This window comes from Anastrepha ludens, chromosome 3, assembly GCF_028408465.1.
Source record: "Anastrepha ludens isolate Willacy chromosome 3, idAnaLude1.1, whole genome shotgun sequence".
NCBI lineage: Eukaryota > Metazoa > Arthropoda > Insecta > Diptera > Tephritidae > Anastrepha > Anastrepha ludens.
Genome location: NC_071499.1, coordinates 96,912,132 through 96,934,874, shown reverse-complemented (window position 1 = coordinate 96,934,874; position 22,743 = coordinate 96,912,132). Strand labels below are relative to the sequence as shown.

The 22,743-nt window shown below is 37.0% G+C and overlaps 1 protein-coding gene across 1 annotated transcript in view; it reads right to left on the bottom strand.

Annotated features, from left to right (window-relative positions):
- LOC128857617 (mucin-19-like) overlaps positions 1–21,630 on the bottom strand; it is a 34,973-nt gene extending 13,343 nt beyond the window's left edge. Inside the window, exon 1 of the mRNA XM_054093367.1 lies at positions 21,520–21,630. Coding sequence (XP_053949342.1) covers positions 21,520–21,630 — 111 coding nt within the window. The remainder of the gene's footprint in view (positions 1–21,519) is intronic.
- Between the last annotated feature and the right edge of the window lie 1,113 nt (positions 21,631–22,743).

Below are 22,743 nucleotides of genomic sequence, written 5' to 3'. Positions count from 1 at the left end.
GTACACAATCACAATATTTTAATTTTGCTTAGACTTGACCTTTTGACTGCAACTTTAGGCTTCAGAGAACTGAGTTTTTTTTGGAGAATTGTAATTTAATAATTGTGAAGTGAAAATATAAATCTTTTAAGAAAAATATATTTTTTATTATTTTGTTTTTTTCCATTTAACCATATTTCTTTTTGCATATTTCACGCTTGTATTGTATTTTTTTCTTGATATTAAATTCCTTAGGAATCCGATTATCGACTTCAAACTATTTATACAATACGCTACACACTTCTTTTCATACACACATATATAATTTTCTCCGCACTCTGCAGCTGCTTCTGCTCTATCCCCATTCGCGGGTGCATACGCTCTGACTTATTTGTACACAATTCGGCACGCGGCTTCACATAATTTTCATGCTACGTGACGTGAAACGGTCGCCAGAAGCATTTTTATTGTAATTATGTATTTTTATTTTTATTTGCTGATGTCGAGGTATGGATAGGTGCACTTTAAGCATTAGGTGCCGGTGAGACAAATATTTACTTAGAGCATATCTAGTACACATTGGCATAAATAAAAAATAAAAAAATTCCAACTCATAAGAAAGTTCTGGACGTGCCCTATTTTTCCTGCAGCAATAGAAAATAATATTTCTTTTAAAACTTGTTTAGTCTCTGTCAAAATAAAAACAGTCGTAATTTATTTTTCTTACTTTTTTGTTTTAAAACCTATATATATCTTTGACAAATGTGGGCGTGTTGTTGACGTATACGTGGAGGTCTCTACAATTTTATACCCTCTTTGAAGGGCATTTGGCTTTTATTAGAAATACAAACGGATTTTTACCTTTTTCTATTTTTGCTGGTGATTAATTATACGTTTTTTCTCAAATAGAATGAGGTCATTTGATTTGAGTTAGAGTCAAATTCTCTTAGCAGTAAGCAATTATTAGTTAAATCCTACAACTCTAAACCATAGAAACGCAAGCGATGCTATAAATTATCTTATTAGCTAATAAATGTTTATAATTTTATTAATCTTTACAATAAAAGCTATTCAATGTTTTTTTATATATTTAAAATTTTTTTTTTTTAATATTTTTTCAAAGAAATAATGTTTTAACTTCTTGTAAAAAAGTTAATGCCAAGCTTTCATCTCCTATTAAGTTTTTCCTACGTAAATTTCGAAAATTTAACCTTTTCCAATGTTTTGGACCAAACTGTATTTAACGCGCTACTATTCTCAAGATAACATAATTATCTCTATATCGTCCCCTTAGTATTAAAATAGCCTATAAATTTTTTGATGTTTTGAGAAAATGAATTTCAAACTTTTTGTCGAAAGTAGCTCTCACTCAAATGTCGTTATGTCTGTAAATATTTATTATTTTTGACTGACGTTTTGACCCACTTTGTGGAACTAGAATTTGACCAAATTTTGACCACATATAAAATCGACGATGGAGAATCCAAAAATTCAATAAAAAAATAATAGCCTATGAGCACATAGTCTATTGTTATACTAAGGGGACGATATGATCTTTCCCTATTCAATAGTTATCTAAAGTTTATCAAAATTTCCACTCTTTTTGTAGAAAAATGGTGGGAATAATATTTATGATAAAACTGCTCATAAGGCTAGAAATGGGATAGATTCTTGTGACAGAAGTGCAACAATATTTCAGACCCGCTTTTTAACGGGATTAATCCGGCGAGTGTGAAATGAGCGAGCAGAATTCTGCTGCCGAATCCCCAATGACATGACTACTGAAGTTTGGCTGGCCAACTCTCGTAATCTATCATTCTTGCTTGTTTATAATATTTATTCCAAGTAATTGAAATTTTCTGAGATCTTTGAGCAATCACACCGTAAATACACCTATAAGTATAATTAAACATAATAACCAAGGATAGCAAATTATAAATTTTTCGACTCTAAACATTTTTGGAAATAATTATCGAAGAGAAAAAGGAAAAACAAGTGTTTCAAAGTTTTTACTCTTGTTGCTTGCTTGTTACTCTTGTTGCTCTGCAACGAAGGCGAATTTCAAAGCCTTCGTTGCAGACAGTCAGGCTGCGATCGAGGCTCTTAGGTAAATTTTTCCAAAATTTATCTACTCTCGTTGGAATTTTATCACTCAAAATTTCATATAAAATAGGAAGGAGATTATCAACCAAATAAAATATTTCGTTAATATATTTGAAATACATAAAATCCTTAACCTCTAGTTTCCATATTCTACTTCTCAAGCGTTCCTATACTATGCAGAATTTGACTGTATTCAATGTCTGAATTCAAGGCCTCATTTGTACATATGATATATATATATATACTGGCGCTTAAATTCTTTACTGGGCCGAGCTCCTTCTCCTATTTCACCTCCGAATTGTAGATGGATTTTTATGATAAGCTTCTGCATGACAGAGATATCAAGAAGTGAACGCTATTGTAAAACATAATCTAACTAAAAAAAAAAACTCTCACTCCACTTTTATGAGTGATAGAAAGAGATAAATACATGTGCCCTTTTAAGGCAGAAAATACTTGTAAATACTTTACGAAAACCATTCTTCACTTCCATCCGAACGATATTTTACACCTTTCCAAATATAACAGTAGTGATCTAGACATGACACTATTATTATACTGTAGGCCAAAGTGTACATTATTTATTAACTTTTTTATTAATTAAAGAAGAGTAGTTCAAAATTAATTAAATATGCATAGTTTTAACCTACTACCGTCTAAGGTCACTACTAAAAGGCGAGCGGTTTGTACTTATGCTCCCATCGCTATCGACGCGATACGACCGTCACATAACGTCTCCGCTTTTCTAAGGAATCGTAGCTAAGTACAGTAGGTTCTGTTTTTATGCGGCTTTTTTTATGCGGTTTTGAAATAGTGCGGTTTTTTTTAAATTAAAAAATGCATGTTGACCTATCGGGAATTGTACATATAAACAATATTCTAAACCAGCTAAGCAAAAACTCATCACAGATTACATCAGAAATGCTAACCCTACAAGTATGGAACCGCCTGCATAACTATCTAGATCAGACGTGTACATTTCTTAAAGTCACGAAAGTGATTTTACGCCAAATCCTAAACGAACGCGCAACATGTGGGTATTGTCTGATTTTATTTCTGACTTAAATTTATTTTTCGATTCTGACGTTGAACGTTGAACGTTGAACGTATCTATAGTTATACAATAATATGGGACTAGTGCCCTTTTTTATGCGATTTTATTACATTATTTCAGATCTATGCGGTTTTAGCATTTGAAACGTATCCATAGTTTTACTATAGAACTAGTAGCTTTTTTTATGCTGTTTTTTTTTATGCTGTTTCTTGCGAAACGTATCTACCGCATAAAAACAGAACCTACTGTATTACAAAATACCGGTTAACCACGGATTAAGAAGGCGCAGCACACCACGGATGAAAGGAAGTTTTTAAAACACTCGCGGACATTTCTTCATACAATCATAATAAAATATGGTATTTAAGTCAATACTCTATTTATCGATTTCGTATACGATTTGTCAAAAATTTACATGCATAATCAAATTGAAGAGGTGAATAATTTTAGGCTTTGAATCGTGGAGTTGATTTCGATTATTTGAAAAGCGTTTCAGAGATTGGAACTGTTATTCTGATTGATGTAACTGATTATTTATAAGGCAAGAGAAGTTTCTTGTAAAATCAAAACTAAACCAATTAAAAGGTAATATACGTTTTTTAAATTGCATTTTTTACAATTAATAAAACTTTATTGTGTAATGTAATATATTAATTTTTTCTTTTTTTATACTCTAAGATACTTGAAAGCATTCGCGTCTAAATTTAGTTGTGAAATTGTTAGAAAAATATTAAACAACAACAAAAATGTCAAGTACCATAATCACTTTTTCCAGAATATTAATAAATAAATATCCGAAGAAAAGCAAAGCAACTAGCTAACCTTTTCAAGACTCTAAGGTATTCGAGTACACAATTTCGAAACCCTCTACAGGATTTACTAAATACTAAATGAAAGTCACAGCGACTTTTATCATTAACCATCATTTCGATTACGAATTGTGTACAAATGTACATAAATGAGGTATTGGTTTGTACTACAAAAGTCCAGGGTACGTGAGTATCGATATTACAACAACAGTTTTTCTAATGGCGATTGCACGTAGACAGTCAACGGAAAACGTTCGAATGCATTTCATCCAAAAAAAGCCGTTTATAAGGCCCCTCAGCTACTCATCCACGTGTAAAGGGAAACCTAAATGTACGACACAAATGCATATAGACGACCGAACTAAACATTTGCAGGTTGTATATTCGTCACCTCTCTATTGTTCTTACTAAAGTTTTTTTTTTTTTTGTTTGGCTTAAAATACACCTATCTGCTATATATTTTAAAATAGTATGTAGCTCTCATTAAATATTTTGCTATTTAAATAATATTCTCCCGCCCGCGTCATGTCTAACTAAAGCCATTAAAAGCAGACGTCGCCACAGCAAAGGAGAAACAATATACTCATATGCATGTAGGTATGTATGCAAATATGTACATATATTCATGGAGTGCGTCGCGTCATTGAACGCCGTCAAAAAAAAAAAAAAGCACACGGAACGGACCATGTCCAGACGGAGAGCACATAAGAGATTTTTTTTTGCAATTCGATTTCCGAATATTTAAACACTTTTGGAGTCAACTTTAAAAAAGTAGATTCATTTTTTTCTAATTTTTTCTTCCTTTCTTAGAAATACACACACTCTTATTTCGATATTTTTATTTGCCTTACACACTCAATTTTCACATTTCTCTACAACTCGAAAAATTTTCACTTCGTTTCAATATCTGCTGCAGATGTTTTATTTTTATTTTCTTGTCGGCTCCGCACTAGCCCGCGCGAACGAACGCTCACACAGCCTCTGCATCTATTGCTTTGTCGCTTGGCGTCCACTGCTTCACGGATTGCGCTGCGCTGCGCTCACACACGTCAACGCCAACGCCAACGACAACAACAAGAAAACAACCAAAAACATAAATAGTGAACTCCAAAATAAATGTCGTCGCTTGCCATTAGTTGCGCGAATAGAAAATGGTTTAATACAAAACAAGATTATAACAAAGCAGCAGACATACAGCTGACGCTCACTAAACTCACACGCGTTTGCCCGGTTTAGAGTTATGACTTTCTGCTATTTAGCATCGTACTGACTGCTGACTAGTAAGAGCACATAATAAACCAGTCAGCACAGTCTGCTAAACAACTGATTGACGTCTGTCCGACGACTGTGCGAGCGTCTGAATGAAATCGTACTGAATCGGCAGAATTGGCCAAATGGCGAAAGTACGCCGCATGAGTAAAAATAGTAGTAGCGACTAAGTAGGTAGTATGAAGCTGCTACAGCGAGCAGTAGAGCACATACGGGAGGAAGAAGCAAAAACAACAGCAGCTGAGCAGAGCAGAGTCTGTGGAGGCCACAAAGGCTGTTCGAACAGCAGCAGCTAAAGTAGGAGTAGCTGCAAAACAAAAGCTTTATGCGGTTCAAGCGGTGACGAAAGAGTATGGAGGCAGCTTATCTCCCCACTTAAACAACCAACCGGCGGCTAACAACCCTCTTTCACAAGCACCCTATATTCACGGTACGAAGTGACAAACATACACACATACATACCATACATACACAACTGTGTGGGTATGAAAGTGACGCAACCCCTTCAGGAAAAATTACAGTTTCACCAATTTCGAGCCACTTTTCTACTCTATGGTAAATACCATCCTGACGATGACCGTTGATGTTTATATCGAGGGTCTGAGACGGGCCGGAAGGGAATGCGATCATGCTTTGAATTCGAAAATGTTTTAAAAATATTACATGTAAATTATTAAAATTATTTAAGAAAAGATAAATTGTCTTTCAAAAGAGAGATCTAGATTTCAGTAGAGAATAATATTTAGACGGTACCCTTTTTATGTCATCTTTGACATTTGTCAAGCAGAAAGATGTATAATTTTGACCGATAGAACAGCGCATTAGAATTATTGAAATTTGTTATGAAAATAGTCGGTCTTTAAGAACAACAATTCGTAAAATTCGTAATTCGTTCGCCCGAATGAGTCGAAAATTAAAAGGTTGGTGAAGAAACGAAAAACAAAACTGGTTCTGTAGAGGATAGAAAAAGGTCTGTCAGACCACAAACTGGACGTTGTTTTGAGAATAGTGCTGCGTAACGCAAAATGTTGCTCAACAACTTTCAACATGGATATCTTGACGTTCTCAAAAATTGGGCATTCTTAATCGACTGTTTGGCGGATTTTACCTGTCATGGTGAACATTTAACTGAATAATTAAAATTTTCACATATAACAATAAAAGTGAAACTAGGCAGAATATAAATTTTTACATGTTTTATTGGTGTCTTTTGAACGACTTTTTATAAACAATTATTATACCTGCACAATCAGTCTTGGGACCATTCGAAGGGTACGCCGTAGTTCCACCCTATTGTGCCAGCCTCAGCAGCATGAAAGTAATCTGTACACCTGCTCGATACTAGAAAATTTTCCTGCTGGGAGTTAATCGTTTGATTTTGTGTATATTTGAATGCGTTTATTTCTGTCACTGTTGTCACGGCTGCTGGAGTTCACATAAAATAGATAAACATCGGTAATATTGGGTAGTGAGCAGCAGCAGCTACATCATGTGAGCAGCATAATAATAATCACAATAAAAGAACATAAACAATAAAGCTAGTAACAACAACAGTGTTGGCTGACTATTAACAGTCACCCATCAGATGCCCCTTTCACCCTCCCACACCCTCCCTTACATGAGACTGAGTGCAACTCGCCTGCTCTTGCTGTTACTAACATAGAACATTAACTGTTTAACTCATTGTTGGTTAGGCGACCACCCCATGCTGAAATACTCTGACCAGACTTCCACAATACCTATTTTCACTTAATGTCAGCGTCAAACAACAATGTGGAGCACGCTTCTCATCTGTTTGCTTTAAATGCAGCCAACTATGTTCTCTTTCTTTCTCTTTCTCTCCCTCTCTCTATTGCTTTGAAACTTTTAGTTGGACGCCAATGCAACAAATTATCTATACTTGTGCTCTTTCGAATGCTCTATTCACCTTTATTCAACTGATTGCAACCTTTTTTCAACCCACCAAAGTAATTGCAGTGTTGCCATTTTAATTTACGTTACATTATATTTAAATTTTCCAATGTAATTCAGAAATTCTTATTCCCATATGAGTTTTTCAATCCTTATAATTGTCGTCCCTATATTTGGCGGCCACCGTAGCCGACTGCTATTCGGAGTACGTAGGTTCAAATCAAGGTGAATTGAGTATCAAAGGTGGCGCCATTAAAAAACAGTTACTTTATTTTTCGCGATTTTGACGTCAGCTCCCTTCGCAATACAAAACAAACAAACAAAACAAAAGATAGGAGCAATTGCATGTTTGTTAAAATCCAATGAACTTCTTGGTAATATTGTGACTTACGAGATTAAAACTAAACGAACTAATGCAAACGAAGTGTCGCGTTTATATTGTTAAACCATAAATGAATATAAAGCTTCCAAATGCAGTATTTTGCTTTTTTATGCGGATGACGCGCTGACAGGAAAGTATGTGCGTGCGCGTACAACTTCTTGTGCTTGGTTGTTTCAATTTCTTGCGCCTACTCTTCTTCTTCCCAAACAAGTAATTCCCCTTCCTTTCGGTTAGAAATGAACAAAATGTTTTTCTAATAGTGGTTGCCCCTCGGCAGGCAATGGCAAACCCCAGAGTGTATTTCTGCCATGAAGGAGGAGCTTCATGTCGTTTGGAGTCGGCTCAAAACTGTAGGTCCTTCCATTTGTGGAACAACATTAAGACATTCGCCACAAATAGGAGGAGAAGCTCGGCCAAATACCCAAAAAAGGCCAAATACCCAAAAAAGGCCAAATACACCACGTATATATATAATACTAGCAAACCCGGCCCCCTTCGCTGGGCACACTAAAATAGAATAGATATGGTTTAGAACAGAAAATATATGGTTTTCATATTATTTATTTCTTTATTCTTTATTCAAGCGCTTTGGCATAAACAATATTTTTTGTTTTTCTATTTGTTTTTGAGTAAATATAAAATATAAATTGAAAATCAGGAAAAAAGAAGATTGTTTTTAAATATCAAATCAACGCAAATGAATATCTAAGAAACAATCGCCTTTTTTCCTGATCATCCATGAATTTTTCGTTTCAATTTATATGTTTTATTAAGCATTGGATCTTTTTTAACCATTATCCTTTTATATTTTTCAAAAAAAAAACGAAAAAAATTTTTTTTTCCACGAACACATAATTTCATTCGGATTTCACATTAAATTCTCAAATTTCGTAAGAAATTATTCACTGTTCCCAAATCCACTCCAAAAAAATTCACAAACAATTTTTACATGTTGCACTTACGCTTTTTCCTTATGGCATCCAAATCAGAAAGAAATATTGACACATTGTAACTCACACTGTCAATTTGACAGTTCAGTTCCGCCCCAAGCCTTAAAAAAGTAAGCGACATTATGGCTGGCTCAAAAGAACGCTGTACCCGTTACCACTGCTCCGAATTACAACCAAACTTTACGAAACCCATTTTCAATACTTACTTAATAATGTGCATAAATTTGGTTTAATTCGGTGCAAAGACACGGCGGGTCCACGTTTTGGCATATATTTCCAGACCTAGAGCGTACAATTGCTGGCGTATGCCGATGATATTGACATCATCGGCCTTAACAACCGCGCTGTTAGTTCTGCCTTCTCCAAACTGGATAAAGAGGCAAAGCGACTGGGTTTGGTGGTGAACGAGGACAAAACGAAGTACCTCCTGTCTTCAAACAAACAGTCGGCGCACTCGCGTATCGGCACCCACGTCACTGTTGACAGTTATCATTTTGAGGTTGTAAAAGACTTCGTCTATTTAGGAACCAGCATTAACACCGATAACAATGTCAGCCTTGAAATCCAACGTAGAATCTCTCTTGCCAACAAGTGCTACTTTGGACTAAGTAGGCAATTGAGTAGTAAAGTCCTCTCTCGACGAACAAAACTAACACTCTACAAGACTCTCATCATGCCCGTCCTAACGTATGGCGCAGAAGCTTGGACGATGACAACATCCGATGAAGCGACGCTTGGAGTGTTCGAGAGAAAGATTCTGCGTAAGATTTTTGGACCTTTGCACGTTGGCAACAGCGAATATCGCAGACGATGGAACGATGAGCTGTATGAGCTTTACGACGACATAGACATAGCGCAGCGAATAAAGATCCAGCGGCTACGTTGGCTGGGTCATGTCGTCCGAATGGATACAAACGCTCCGGCTTTGAAAGTATTCGATGCGGTACCAGCTGGTGGTAGCAGAGGAAGAGGGCGGCCTCCTCTGCGTTGGAAAGATCAGGTGGAGAAGGACTTGGCTTCACTTGGTGTGTCCAACTGGCGCCGGTTAGCACGAGAAAGAAACGACTGGCGCGCTTTGTTAAACTCGGCCAAAATCGCGTAAGCGGTTATAGCGCCAATTAAGAAGAAGAAGAAGTCATCAATAGGTATGAAAATTACCCTGTATTAAAGCACTTATCAACAGCTTTCATTTGATACCCATATTGTACATACACAGCCAAAGGTTACCCGGGTCCACCTTTTGACCTATATCTCGAGCCCTATCCACCAGTAGGTATCCAAACTATACGGAAACCATCTTCAATACCTTCTTAACAATGTGTGTAAGTTTGGTTTAATTCGGTGCAGACACGGCCGGTTAGCGAACACACACAAAAAGTTGACTTTATTTTATATAAAAGATTTTTTTCAGTTTGTGTCCGAAAAATCCAAATATCTTACGGAACCCTATTTTTTTCCAAAATAAAATGTAATCCATGTTACTAGGCCGCGTCGATTTGTGGGGAGGCAAAAAAATCGCCCATTGCTCTGTGAAAATCATATTCTAGGGATCAAAATAAGAAACTTTGCCGAAGCAACCATACCTTTAAAACGAATTCTGATGCCCTCCAATTTGCGTCGAACTTTTTAGTTTCTTTTCTATAACTCACTTAAATTAATTTTTTCATTTACATATATTCTGACTAAATAAATTTCTTAAGAGAAAAAATAGATATTATTATATTGTAAATAAATAAAAATAAAGAAAAAACATAGCCATTTAGCTGATTTTTTCATGTAAAGGCCAAAACTGGTGATATTTTGAAATTGGGGGACATCAGAATTCGTTTTAGAGGTAGGGTTCCTTGGGCAAAGTTTCTTATTTTGATCCCTAGAATACGATTTTCACAGAGCAATGAGCGATTTTTTAATCGACCCGCCCTAATATATATGCATATAAAATGATTCTGTGAAAAATCGCTTTCCCTGTTTTGGAAAAATCACAACTTAGAGAGTATAAGTGAACACTTGGATCCAGCTTGAGAGTGGATAATAAAGTTAACGGATGCTAACCCGCCCAAATGGAAGAAGCTCAGTGACTTTGGGTCCGTTCATCCTTTATAAGGACTATTACAGTTGCGTACATTGGTTGCGAGGTAATTAAAGTCAAGGCCGTTTCGGCCAATTGTTGTAAAAATGTAAATGTTCTTAAACATAAGTCTTTGGCATTTTTCTTTGTATGATATTTGATGTGTCAACTGTCGGGATGCATCCGAGAGACAATACGCACCTCTCGAGTGCAAAAGGTTAACATTTGTGCTTGAACTTATATCTGCTTTTGAAGTATCAAAGGATATATAATTTTTTCTGTTAGTATTTCTTTCTTGGCAGTCACTGTTGTCAAACCACCGACTGCATTTTTGCCATGAAAAAGTTTCGCATAAAAAGCATCTTGGGGATGGCATACACAAACCACTAAAAACCAGAAAAATGGATACATGCATACAAACAAACTTCAACAAAAAAAAAAAAAAAATCTTGGACATAAGGGAATAAAGATTTGGTTTAACTTTACCGATTTCAGTAGATTTATCGCGATTGAACGTTTTGGTATAGTGCATATAAGCTATTAATTTTTCTCTTCTAATGTCTCTTGCCATCTTTGCAGCTATGGTATGTATTACGAGTATTTAAAATATAGTTATCTCCTACCAAGCGAGTTACTCTTCTGTTGGTTTTCTTCAAAGCACATTCATGAGAGCATATTTATGTTTTACGGCGGAGCTTTGAGTGCTGTTTTGAAAGTTCGTTTATGCACTTGCTGGCAATATTTCTTTTATTTATAGTAAAAATGTTTATATGGTTTTAGAAGAGAAATTGTCTTCGGTATTTTAATTTAATTATTGCAAGAAAGACGAGTTTTGAAGTTTAAAGAACTTGAAGAACTGAGCAAAAGTTGAGAGATTTTAACTAAATAAGGGGTAGTGAAGTCTTTTTTTTCCATTTGTTTTTCCTTCTGTCTATCTGTGGTGTATTAGTTTCTCCCGTATCCATTTACATTTGTTTAAATGCACCCAATGTACTATTTACCTTTCAGGGAGTTACGCCCTATAGCCAGTATACTGAGTTATGTTTTTATTGCGTATAAACTAAGACTTCCAAACAAAACAATTAATTATCGTCACGCTTTTAGAATACAATTAACATGAAACTATTTATCGTATGTTGTCTATTACTAAAAATATTAATGCTTTAATATTTTTTACCTTACAGTATTAGGTGTTTAATGTTAAACCTTTAGTAACGGAGTCATAAAGCTATTTTTCGTGAGCCTTGATGGAATTGGCAGCTCGGGCTAGTGGTGTATAAGCGCTTTGGTTTAATCACTGCTGCCGACATAAAGGATTAAAAAGTATTTTTTTAAAACAGTTGCTCTTCGGAAAAACTATGAAAAGCCTGGGAATGAATTTATTCTCTAATTCAGAGACCATTCAATACCAAATTTTTTTAATTTGTAAGTCATCATAGGGATACACATCACAGATTGCAGAAGCAGCTGAAATATCTAAAAACAATGTAAGTGGCAATTATATCAGAAAATTTGCTTAGAATAATACCTAGAATATTTCTGTGCAGCGCTCGGAAAGCTAAAAAACACGTCCTACTTGTACCACCTATGTACCGGTTTCTAACCCAGGAACAGGCAATCAACCATTCGGCAATTGTGTGACTTCTGAAATTCATATTGATCTACAGTGGCTCAATGAAGAACTCGGACAAACCTTAGTTAAAACTTTGTATAAAAAACACTGCTAAAATAAAGGCAATTGAAACAATATATTTCGATTTCTAAATGCTTTATTTATATAATTTAAGAAATAACAAAAACATAAGATAACTCGTGTGCACTTCTTTTACAATAACAAAAAACTTTCAAAATGAGGAGAATTCACGCCAAAAAAGAACTCGGACATCTGGCATCAATTCGTAATTTCTGACAGTTTAAATGGGGGAATCCCATTTTTTAAATTATATATAGTTAATTGAGGAACGATCGACAGTTTTGGAAGTAAATTGTGTCAAGAAAATTGTGTCAAGTACGATTTTTCTTTTCTCGTTTTTGTAAAATGAGTCGACAACGTGGCCAAACTTCGGTCGAAGTGTGAAAAATAATTATTGAGCAACATAAAAATGGAAAACCCATGCGCGAAATCGGCAAACTTGTAAATCGACCACGATCAACTGTATGTGACACCATGAAACGCTTTAAAGAAACAAACTCTGTAGAAAACAAAGTGAAAACAGGACGGCCAAAGCTTTTTACGGACGCTAACGAGCGGTGGATAGTAAACCAAGTCAGAGCAAATCCTCATTTAAGTGCTCCAAAACTTACAACACAAGTTAAAGGACATCTTGAAATTGACTGCAATCCAGAAACTTTGCGATTAGTTCTAAGAAAAAAAAACCTCAATGGCAGAGTCGCAAGAAAAAAATCCTACATTAGTAAGGAAAATAAAAACAAACGAATTAATTTTGCAAAAACCTATAAAAATAAGGACATTGATTTCTGGAAAGATGTGATATTTTGCGACGAAAGCAAATACAACATATTCAGATCAGATGGGCAGTCGTATGTATGGAGGAAGCCACATGAGGAGCTGAAAGAGAAAAACTTGCGTGCTACTGTTAAACACGGTGGCGGTTCAGTGATGGCTTGGGGATGTATGTCCGCCTCCGGACCCGGAAATCTTTGTTTTGTTGATGGCATAATGGATCACAAGCAATATTTTTCAATTTTAAAAAGAAATTTAATTCAAAGTGCTGAAAAATTGGGTATAAAGGAACAATTTTATTTTTACCAAGACAATGACCCCAAGCATAAGGCGCTTGATGTTCGCTTGTGGTTGATGTATAACTGCCCGAAAGTGCTCGAAACTCCACCACAGTCCCCCTGATATAAACGTCATTTATGGGCGCATTTGGAGAATAAACTCAAAAATCACAAAATTTCAAACAAAAAGGACCTCGAAGCTGCTCTTAAGGATGAATGAGCTAAAATTGATCCTTCCGTTTGCAGAAATTTGGTGGAGTCAATGCCGAAACGACTAAATGCTGTTATTAAATCCAAAGGGTTTCCCACAAAATATTAATTTTTATTTTTATTGACTTTTAAAGTAAAATTAATTTCCATGTCCGAGTTCTTTTTTGGCGTGAATTCTCCTCATTTTGAAAGTTTTTTGTTATTGTAAAAGAAGTGCACACGAGTTATCTTATGTTTTTGTTATTTCTTAAATTATATAAATAAAGCATTCTGAAATCTCTAATTTTCTTAAGTGCGCCTGTTCATTCGTTCATAAGTTTCACCATGAATTGGAAGCATCAGGCGGTTATGCAAATCTGTTACAAAACGCACACACCACCGGAAGTGTACTGACTCTGAGCGATCTGTAAAATTTATTCAACAAGTGCAAGCGATCATTGAGGAGGCTTCAAAAAGAATAAGGGCCCTTGCGATAGAGCTTAATGCTTGTGAAGGTCTTATCCGTTGAGTTGTCCATGAAAACCTACGATACAAATTCTACATGTGCAAAAAACAGTTTATGTCGGAGCAAACACGAGAAAAGCGAGTTATCTGATCAAAATTACTTCTTACCAACATTAAACGCCCGGAAGCGCCTGAGATGTTATGGGGTTTTTCTGACGAAAAATGTTTTTACCAAGACCAAAAGACCAACCGCAGAAATGACGAGAATGACACATAGCAATATGTCCAATCCTACAGAGGTTAATGTTGCCATGCGCACGAAGTTTCCAGCCACTGTTATGGTTTTTGGTGTTGTGCGCAACAAAGGGCATACCATGCCACTATACTTCTTTACTTAAGGATTTCGAGTGAATTCTGCTACATACACATATATCGAGGGTTTCATACTACAATTGAAAAGGAGGGATGGAATTTACACAGAAGGCTCTAGACGTAGTGGGAGCGGGTATTTACTGCTCAAAGCTAGGGATTACGCAGCAAATGAGCAGTATTTTCCAAGTGGAAGTTTTTGCAGTTGGGTGCTTTGTTTTCGAACTTTCTTCTAAAACTCGCTTGTTGGTCGGTATGATTACAGGACACACAGTCCATGGGGTCGGCATATGAAAACCGTTGGAATCATTGAGGCCCCGATTTGTCTATCTCGCTTAGAGGAGGCGGATAGTATTGATCATTTTCTCTGTGAGTGCCCTGCATTTGCTAGAGTAAGACTACGAATTTTGGGTTCCAATGTCATGAGAGTGTGGAATATTCGTTCTCCCAAATTGGAGGATATTTTCAGATTTTGCCAAGGAATCTGGAAAATTTTCACAGGTCTAACTACCACTACGTCTCTAATCTATCCTTTCTCTCTTTTACTTTCCAGACCTTTAAATACAATGGGATTTTTACCCTGATTGTTTTAGGAGCTACCAAATCTCTCAGTGCTTCTTGGCCCGAATTTTTGAAATTGCAAATTTCAATGACCTTTCGGCATACCTATACTGGTTCTACAGTCTTTTCCTGAGAGTGTAAGTCATTAAGCTATTGAGTCAGCTTTTTGTCATTAGTTCTACACATTACTTATGCAGTTTTTCATGTGGTCGGATTAGTCCACCTAGCTTCCGCTTGCTTTTTCATGCAGTCGCCCATTTCATTGTATATTATATTTAGCGGCTTTTTCATGTCTTTCTCTTGTCCAAGTTGTAGGTTAGCTTCGCCTTTCGCTATCTCATATACTATTTTGGTTCCTATAATACCTTTGTGACCCGGTACGTTCTGTTTGCCTTTCTTTGGCTTCCCTGCTTCGTTCGACATTTTTGAACTTAATACAATATGAGGTCCCGTTTGGAAAACAGTTGCAACTTCTCCCATAGTAATGATAGTTATTACTATCGTTTAAGAGCTATCCGGCGCCAGAGCCTCTTTCATTCTTTGGACCCATCGGTAAAGAAAAAATCCGTCAAACTTCTTTGAATGCACTCTGGATTACTACTTCAAAATGAAACTATGGGTATAAAGTCATTCTTAAGTGCCAAAAATATGTAGTGGATTCTGCTCCGATAGCATTTGTTCCCAAGTTCCATTTCGTGCCAGAAACCATATTCATGGAGTCTACACATAGCTTTTACTGTTTCCTGTTGCATCTTAAGATCCAAGGGGAGCAAATCAAACATAGCATTTAGGCCATCATCAGAGGTTGCACTTATGGCAGACGTAATATAGCCTGAGTAGTTCCCGAAGCGTGGACTTAACCATAGTCCGTCGCCACCAAACTACAGAGGCATTGATCTGATAAGTGCTCGGTATACACACTGAACCTTAACAGCTTTCAGACCACTACCAGAGGCTGTACGGCATTGTTGAAAGATACTCACTGCATGATCCACCTTCAGCGAATCATGTGTATCCCAAGTCAGTTTCTTATCCAAGATTACTCCTCGGTATGTGGCCAAGTGCAAGACAGATTCTGAAGATCCTTTCGAGGGCCTCAATCAGCCTGTTTCCTCCTTTATTTAGCTTTGCTGGTTATATTGATTGATAGCATTCATCTGCTATTAGTGGTGCCGTAGCCATAACGCCATAGCCGTAACATTCAGCATTTGTCGTTTAGTCATGCCGTAACCATAAGCAGCTGATATTAAAATAGAATTAATGACAACATTTGCATTTTGTCATAAAACCACGGACAATTTTTAGACCAAGTCAATTAATTTTTCAAAACACATGAAAAGTATTTCACAGCTGCTTACGGTTACGGGAAAAATCCTAAATTCAATAGTTGCATGTGGCTACGGTTATGGTTATGGCATTAGGATGCGGCACCTACAATGTTTGACTAGAACAGCTGATTGCTGTGGTTACGGCTATGGTTAAGGTTAAGTTAGGTTAGGTTGTGATGGTTGCCCAGAGAGTAGGGCCCACTTGGACGAAATAGTTTGGTTCGTCCTTTGTGATACCATTGAAGTACAAAAAAGGCGGAGGAAAGGAGGGGATGGGGAGTGGTGAGTGTTTGTGGACTACGGACGGTGACTAGTCCGCGGTTGTGCTAACTTCATTATGCTGCTGATGTAGTTCATCAGATTTTTGTTATCAACACCTGCTATATCAGCAGGCGCAGAAAAGAAGTGAGAACCAAGATACTTGAATCTTAGTCCCGCGAAGGCTGGGCAGCTAAGGAGCAGGTGCTGAGATGATTCCACCTCATCCTCCATACAGCTGACGCAAAAAGGACTCGAAGTAATTCCGAGTCTCACGGCATGTGTACCTCGCAGACAGTGCCCCGTGATGATGCCCACGAAATTTGAGAGATGACATTTTGTCATCCCCAGGATATCCCTCGAACGCCTCCTATCCAAACGTGGCCAGAAGGACTTCGCGACCCTACACGTTCGTGTACTTCCCAAGCGTTCGCTGAGTTGGTGCATAGCCCATCCTTCCAGGAGTAGAGCGCAGGTTGTCAAGGGGATCCCGATCCTCTCCTTTCGCGGCCACATTGCCTCACAGGTCCCCTGTCTGGCCAGCTCGTCGGCTTCGCAGTTTCCTGCAATGTCACTGTGACCAGGTACCCAAATTATCTTTGTGTCGAAGAGTTCTGATGCAATCGACAGTGAGACCAGGCATTCCCTGACCAGCTTCGAATGCACCATAATAGAGCCTAGAGCCCTAATGGCCGCTTGGCCATGGTTAAGGTACGGCACCACTAATTACAGCTTAACTCCCTAGACCTTAATCCCCTGGACTACTACGTATGGAGTGTAGTTGAGCGTGAAACTAATAAGCATCTTCATAACACCATTTCTTCTCTGAATAAGGAACTTTTTTTCGGGTATGCTATCGTTTCCGGAACCGGATCGAGGAGGTTATTGCAGCTAATGGAAATTTTATTGAATGATTTTTTGAGCAAAAGTGGCAAAAAGTAAGGCGAATTTAATTGTCAAACTTCGCGGGATTAAAATTTCGCTCTAGTTATTTTTTTCATGAGTTGGCAGCACTGTTAATAACATCTGGGCCAACTTTCATGTGAATGTCATTATCAGTAATATATCTAATATGATTGAGCAGAGAAGTGCCATCAAATTTTCGGGATTATTTTGAAGGGGATGAAATTGATTTACAAGAATAAATAAAGATTTTTCATTTTACAACCAAATTCACCTTACTTTTTGCCCACAGTAGTATAAGTTAATGTGGTGTAAAAAATTATTGAGGATTTATTGAATTTGTTTTAAAATAAAAGCTAATTAGTTTTACTCTAAAGTTGTCCTCAAATACCGTACCCACCCTGATGAATGCAAGTGAACATTAAATATTCCCAATTGTAAATAAAATTCTCAATTATATGCTATCTTAAATAATGACTGTACCATTATAAATATACGTCTCTAATTTAGCGAAATATTCCCATGGTATAATTAAAATTTAAGGTAATGAAACTTTTCGGCGCATAGCAAAATAACAACAAAAGTGAATAGCAGTCGTTTGTCGTCATTAACTCTGCGAAATGTGGTGTGCCGTACGAAGGTAAGCAAAAATAACAACCACAATAAGAGCGACAATACACGCAAAGTAACCTTTTTAAACTTATCAACATTTTGTTGCATGCACTTTCACTTTTATACGACGAACCGCACAGACGTCATAACTTGCTTCCCATTGCACTTGGATTGGTGGTTCTGGCACAGTGGTGTAATGCGTCGGCAGTTTTAACCTTTAAAACTTCATAATCGCTCACGCTGTAGTTTCTTTGTTGTTGTTATCGAATTTTTAAACGTCAGATATTTATTTTTAAATAGCTCAAATGCCTTGGAAACTATTTGTGTCTCCCTAAGTACAAAATGTATACATACTACAATATATATGTATTTTTGTATCTGTATGAGTGTCCAAGCCACATATGTACATACATACCTATATTCAACTTGATGGTTTTATAGAAACTGTCAAAATGGGCGCTGGTAAAGTGACCGCGACGAGGGATGCAGTTGGCGCAGTAATGCATTTTTGTTGGAAGTCTAGCCGCATTCGTTTAAATGGTAAATGAAAGCAAGCTCGGGCATAACAAGAAAACGAGGAAGGCAAACCGAGAATACCACGTGAACAACTAATTTGCATAAGTTCGAATGGAAAAGTTTTCAGTCTCGCTTATTTTGCGAGCATAATAAAGGGTAGCTTACCGAAGTAAGTGTTGCCAGGTGTTCTTTTTGGATATATATAAATGTTATTATTTTTTAAATTTTTCTTTGAAGCTCTATAAAATAATTTTATTTTTGTTTAAATTTAACAAATTTTATTTAAGTTTATCAAATACGTACCATACATTGCATTTTGTTGATTTTGGAAAGGGGATATGAACTGATCTAAAATGATTGAAGACGTGCAAAGTGCACCAACAAAAACTAGCAGTCTAAGAGCTCACCAGCCCTGTGAGGTAATACCTTTTTGGCTGTTACGCGATTGTAGAGGTGCTTATTTCGTAGCTGAGGGTATGCGAGTGTATTATCACCTTTTTGGTGTTTGTTTATTCAGCTTTTAGGTTCCAAAAGATATAGATCTGTCCAAGATAGTTAAACTAATTAAAACCAGTGGCTCAGAGATGAGTCAGCTTGATTTGTTAGTATAAGCCCGAAGAGAATTCTGAACATGAGAGCTTTTGGATTCTGAAGCCTTTAGTGTCCAAAGGGTTGGATGTAATGGGACTCCTGATAAGATCCTGATTAGGATTATCAAGAATTGTGTTTTTTCAATAATTTAACTAATATTTAACTCAAATAAGCCCACGCAATTTATTCTTTTCGTTAATATGCGAAACTCTCGCACTTCAAATCGTTATTAGTATTCAATAACGAGACTTAGGCGGCCATAAAACCATTAAAAGCTCACACACATGCCTATACATGCATTCACATTTCAACGCTACTAACAAACTAAGGGCACATTAGCGTGTGACAGGTGCAACCAGCAGCTATAATATCGCTTTTTCGATACCCACCCCACACATGCTAGCCTATGCACCTCAGTATTTTATATTTCTACATATGTACATGCTACCTTCTAGGAAAAACACAGTCAGTGAGCTTATTTGCTTTCTGTGACCAACAGTAGCCCGAAAAGTAGTAGAAACAAGGAAGTGGCTCTTTACTTTATAAAAATTATGTAGCTTTTAGTTGTTATTTATCTATTTTCTTTCTCTTTATATATCAATATTTATAAAACAACAAAAAATTATAAAATATTAGTTCTTGATTAAGATCTACAATTTTTGTTCAACTTCATAATTCCGCAATTGTCTTTTCTTGATGCCAGTTGTGTACCATCAAGAAAATTGTATGCGATCGTTGGGCGTCAAACTTGCGCAACGGATACAACACAATCTTCTATTTGAACTTTCGATGCTTCTGGCCACTTCTGACGGATCGCCTGATTCAATTTGGTCAGTTGTTGACAGTTGGCGCTCAATTTCAGTGTTTGGCCTGATGGAACGATTGTAAACGATTTCTTTTCCACCAAACACACGTGAAAACCTTGCCTGTAATCCGGGTTTGGAGACCGTTTGTTCAATTACTCAACGCGATTTAATAACACATTTTTCCAACTCGCTTTTTGACTTCGGTCTTGGTTAATTTACATATCTATTAACCCCATTAAGGAGTGCTGACTTCACAGACCAAAAAACTGTGAAAGAGTAATGCCACCTTTGAATCGACATTTAGTATTGACTGGTTTTTATAATGTAAATATATATGTATTGATATATATATGTATATATTAGGGCGGGTCGATTGAAAAATCGCTCATTGCTCTGTGAAAATCGTATTCTAGGGATCAAAATAAGAAACTTTGCCGAAGGAACCATACCTCTAAAACGATTTCTGATGTCCCCCAATTTGGGTCGAACGAAAAATCCCACTTTGACCCATTTAGAGTGCTCCAATCGAGTCCAAATGTATGACCGACCCCCACTAACTTTGGACGGCCGATCCACCCATGCCAGTGGCACATCCCCTGGAACTCCCCTGGGGGGTTCCCCATACAATCATTTCAAAATATCACCATTTTTGGCCTATACATGAGAAAGGAAACTAAAAAGTTCGACCCAAATTGGGGGACATCAGAATTCGTTTTAGAGGTGTGGTTCCTTGGGCAAAGTTTCTTATTTTGATCCCTAGAATATGATTTTCACAGAGCAATGGGCGATTTTTTTACCTCCCCACAAGTCGACCCGGCCTAGTATATATGGTTCACTGGAAAAATACTTCACCTAATATTTAACAATGCAGCGAATTCGTTTTTTCCTCTTCAACAACCATTTTTCTCTTCCTAGCTTTCATGGGCAAATTTCCGGCAATGGGTAAGAAATATATATTTCATTGATACATTTTAAATGTTCCCCTGAAAATTTCGCATCTTTTGCGTTGTCAAATAAGTCTCAATTTTAAAAATATCTACCTTTATGATATATGAAAATGATGGAGAAAATATCAAAGTTTAAATTTATATTCCGCAAATTAAATTAGTTTCATATAATGGGTTCAAATTCTCTAGAAGGATGCCCGCTCCAAGCAACAGAATTTCTTTGTAGGACTTTTATACTGCAATTGATAATGTGTATGTGTGGGTGTGGGTGTGGGTGGTTCCATAATGTTGAATAGCACTGAAATCGACAACATGCAATGAGCCTGCAATACTTCACAAGAACAAATATATTGACATTCACAACCAACGGGAGAAAATGCGCTCACAAAACACACATACAAGCACATACATATGTATATACATACACGTAGATCTATTTGTTTGCATGTACTATAGGTTTGCACATTAAGTGATAACGACGAGGCAACAAAGTGCCAGCTCTATAATAATTTAATTTAAATATACAACAGAAACAGCTAGAACTTTGCAACAACTTTGGAGCTGGGCCAGTGGTTGGCGTTGGAGTTAGGAATTGGTTTGTGACTGCGTTGGTGCTGTAAGTTAATAGAAGTAGAATGAGTAGCAGCGTTGGTGAGTTGTTCGTGATGGTGGGTGAGTGCATGTAGCAGCTTGTAGTCGTCACTTACAATGGCAAATGTGTGTGTTTCAACCTTTCGCCGCAGATGGAATGCCAGTGGTGACGATGTGTATACAGACGATAGTTGGATGTTTGGCATGGGCAAATCACAGCAATGCATTTGGTTCGACACGACATTGTTGCATTGTTGTATTGTTACACTGTTTTTATTTTATTATGCCACTTATGCATATGGCAACGCCCGATTGCGCTTGAACTGCATGAATACATACATACATACAAATGTATTTATATATATCACTTGACGCGGATTTCTAGCTAGCGTGTGGCCTCGCATGGCTTGTTGCATGTCGAGCTGGGCGTAAAACTATTTTTATAGTAACCGTAAATCATCTTTTGGCTTAGTGTTGAGTTAAAAGTGAAACGTACTAAGTACTGCAATGTGTGGCACGTAATCATTTGTCGGTTAGAATGAAGCAAGAAAGGTTATAAAATATTTGAAAAATTGTTTCTGGTAGAAATTCAATTACTTGGACACAAGTCATCTGAGTCAAGAAAAGGGTGCATTTTATTAACGTGAAAATATGACGAAAGTCCGACAAAGATTGTACACAAAATTTAAAAACTGAGAGAGTAAAGCTATCAGAAAAACACTGCAACAAGCATCCGTTGAACGCCGATTAAAATATTGTCTTCTTTTTGCCTAAAATTTATCTTTTCAAGCCAATACTTATTGTTGTTGTCTTCACTATTATTTGTCTAGTCATATAAGGTTCACGCTGTGTAAATAACCGAGCAGAGTAACCAGGCCAATAGAATGGAATTCACAAAGCCGTCAACGTTAAGTGCACGCCGTTCAGAGGAAATATTAAAAATAATCTGGGTGCACAAAAATAAGAAAACACAGTGCTAGTCCGAGTTCAGTGCAAATATCTTCTCTTCTTAATTGGCGCGATAACCGCTTATGCGATTTTGGCCGAGATTAACAAAGCGCGCCAGTCGTTTCTCTCTCGTGCTAACCGGCGCCAATTGGACACACCAAGTGAAGCCAAGTCCTTCTCCACCTGATCTTTCCAACGCAGAGGAGGCCTTCCTCTTCCTCTGCTACCACCAGCTGGTACCGCATCGAATACTTTCAAAGCCGGAGCGTTTGTATCCATTCGGACGACATGACCCAGCCAACGAAGCCGCTGGATCTTTATTCGCTGCGCTATGTCTATGTCGCCGTAAAGCTCATACAGCTCATCGTTCCATCGCCTGCGATATTCGCCGT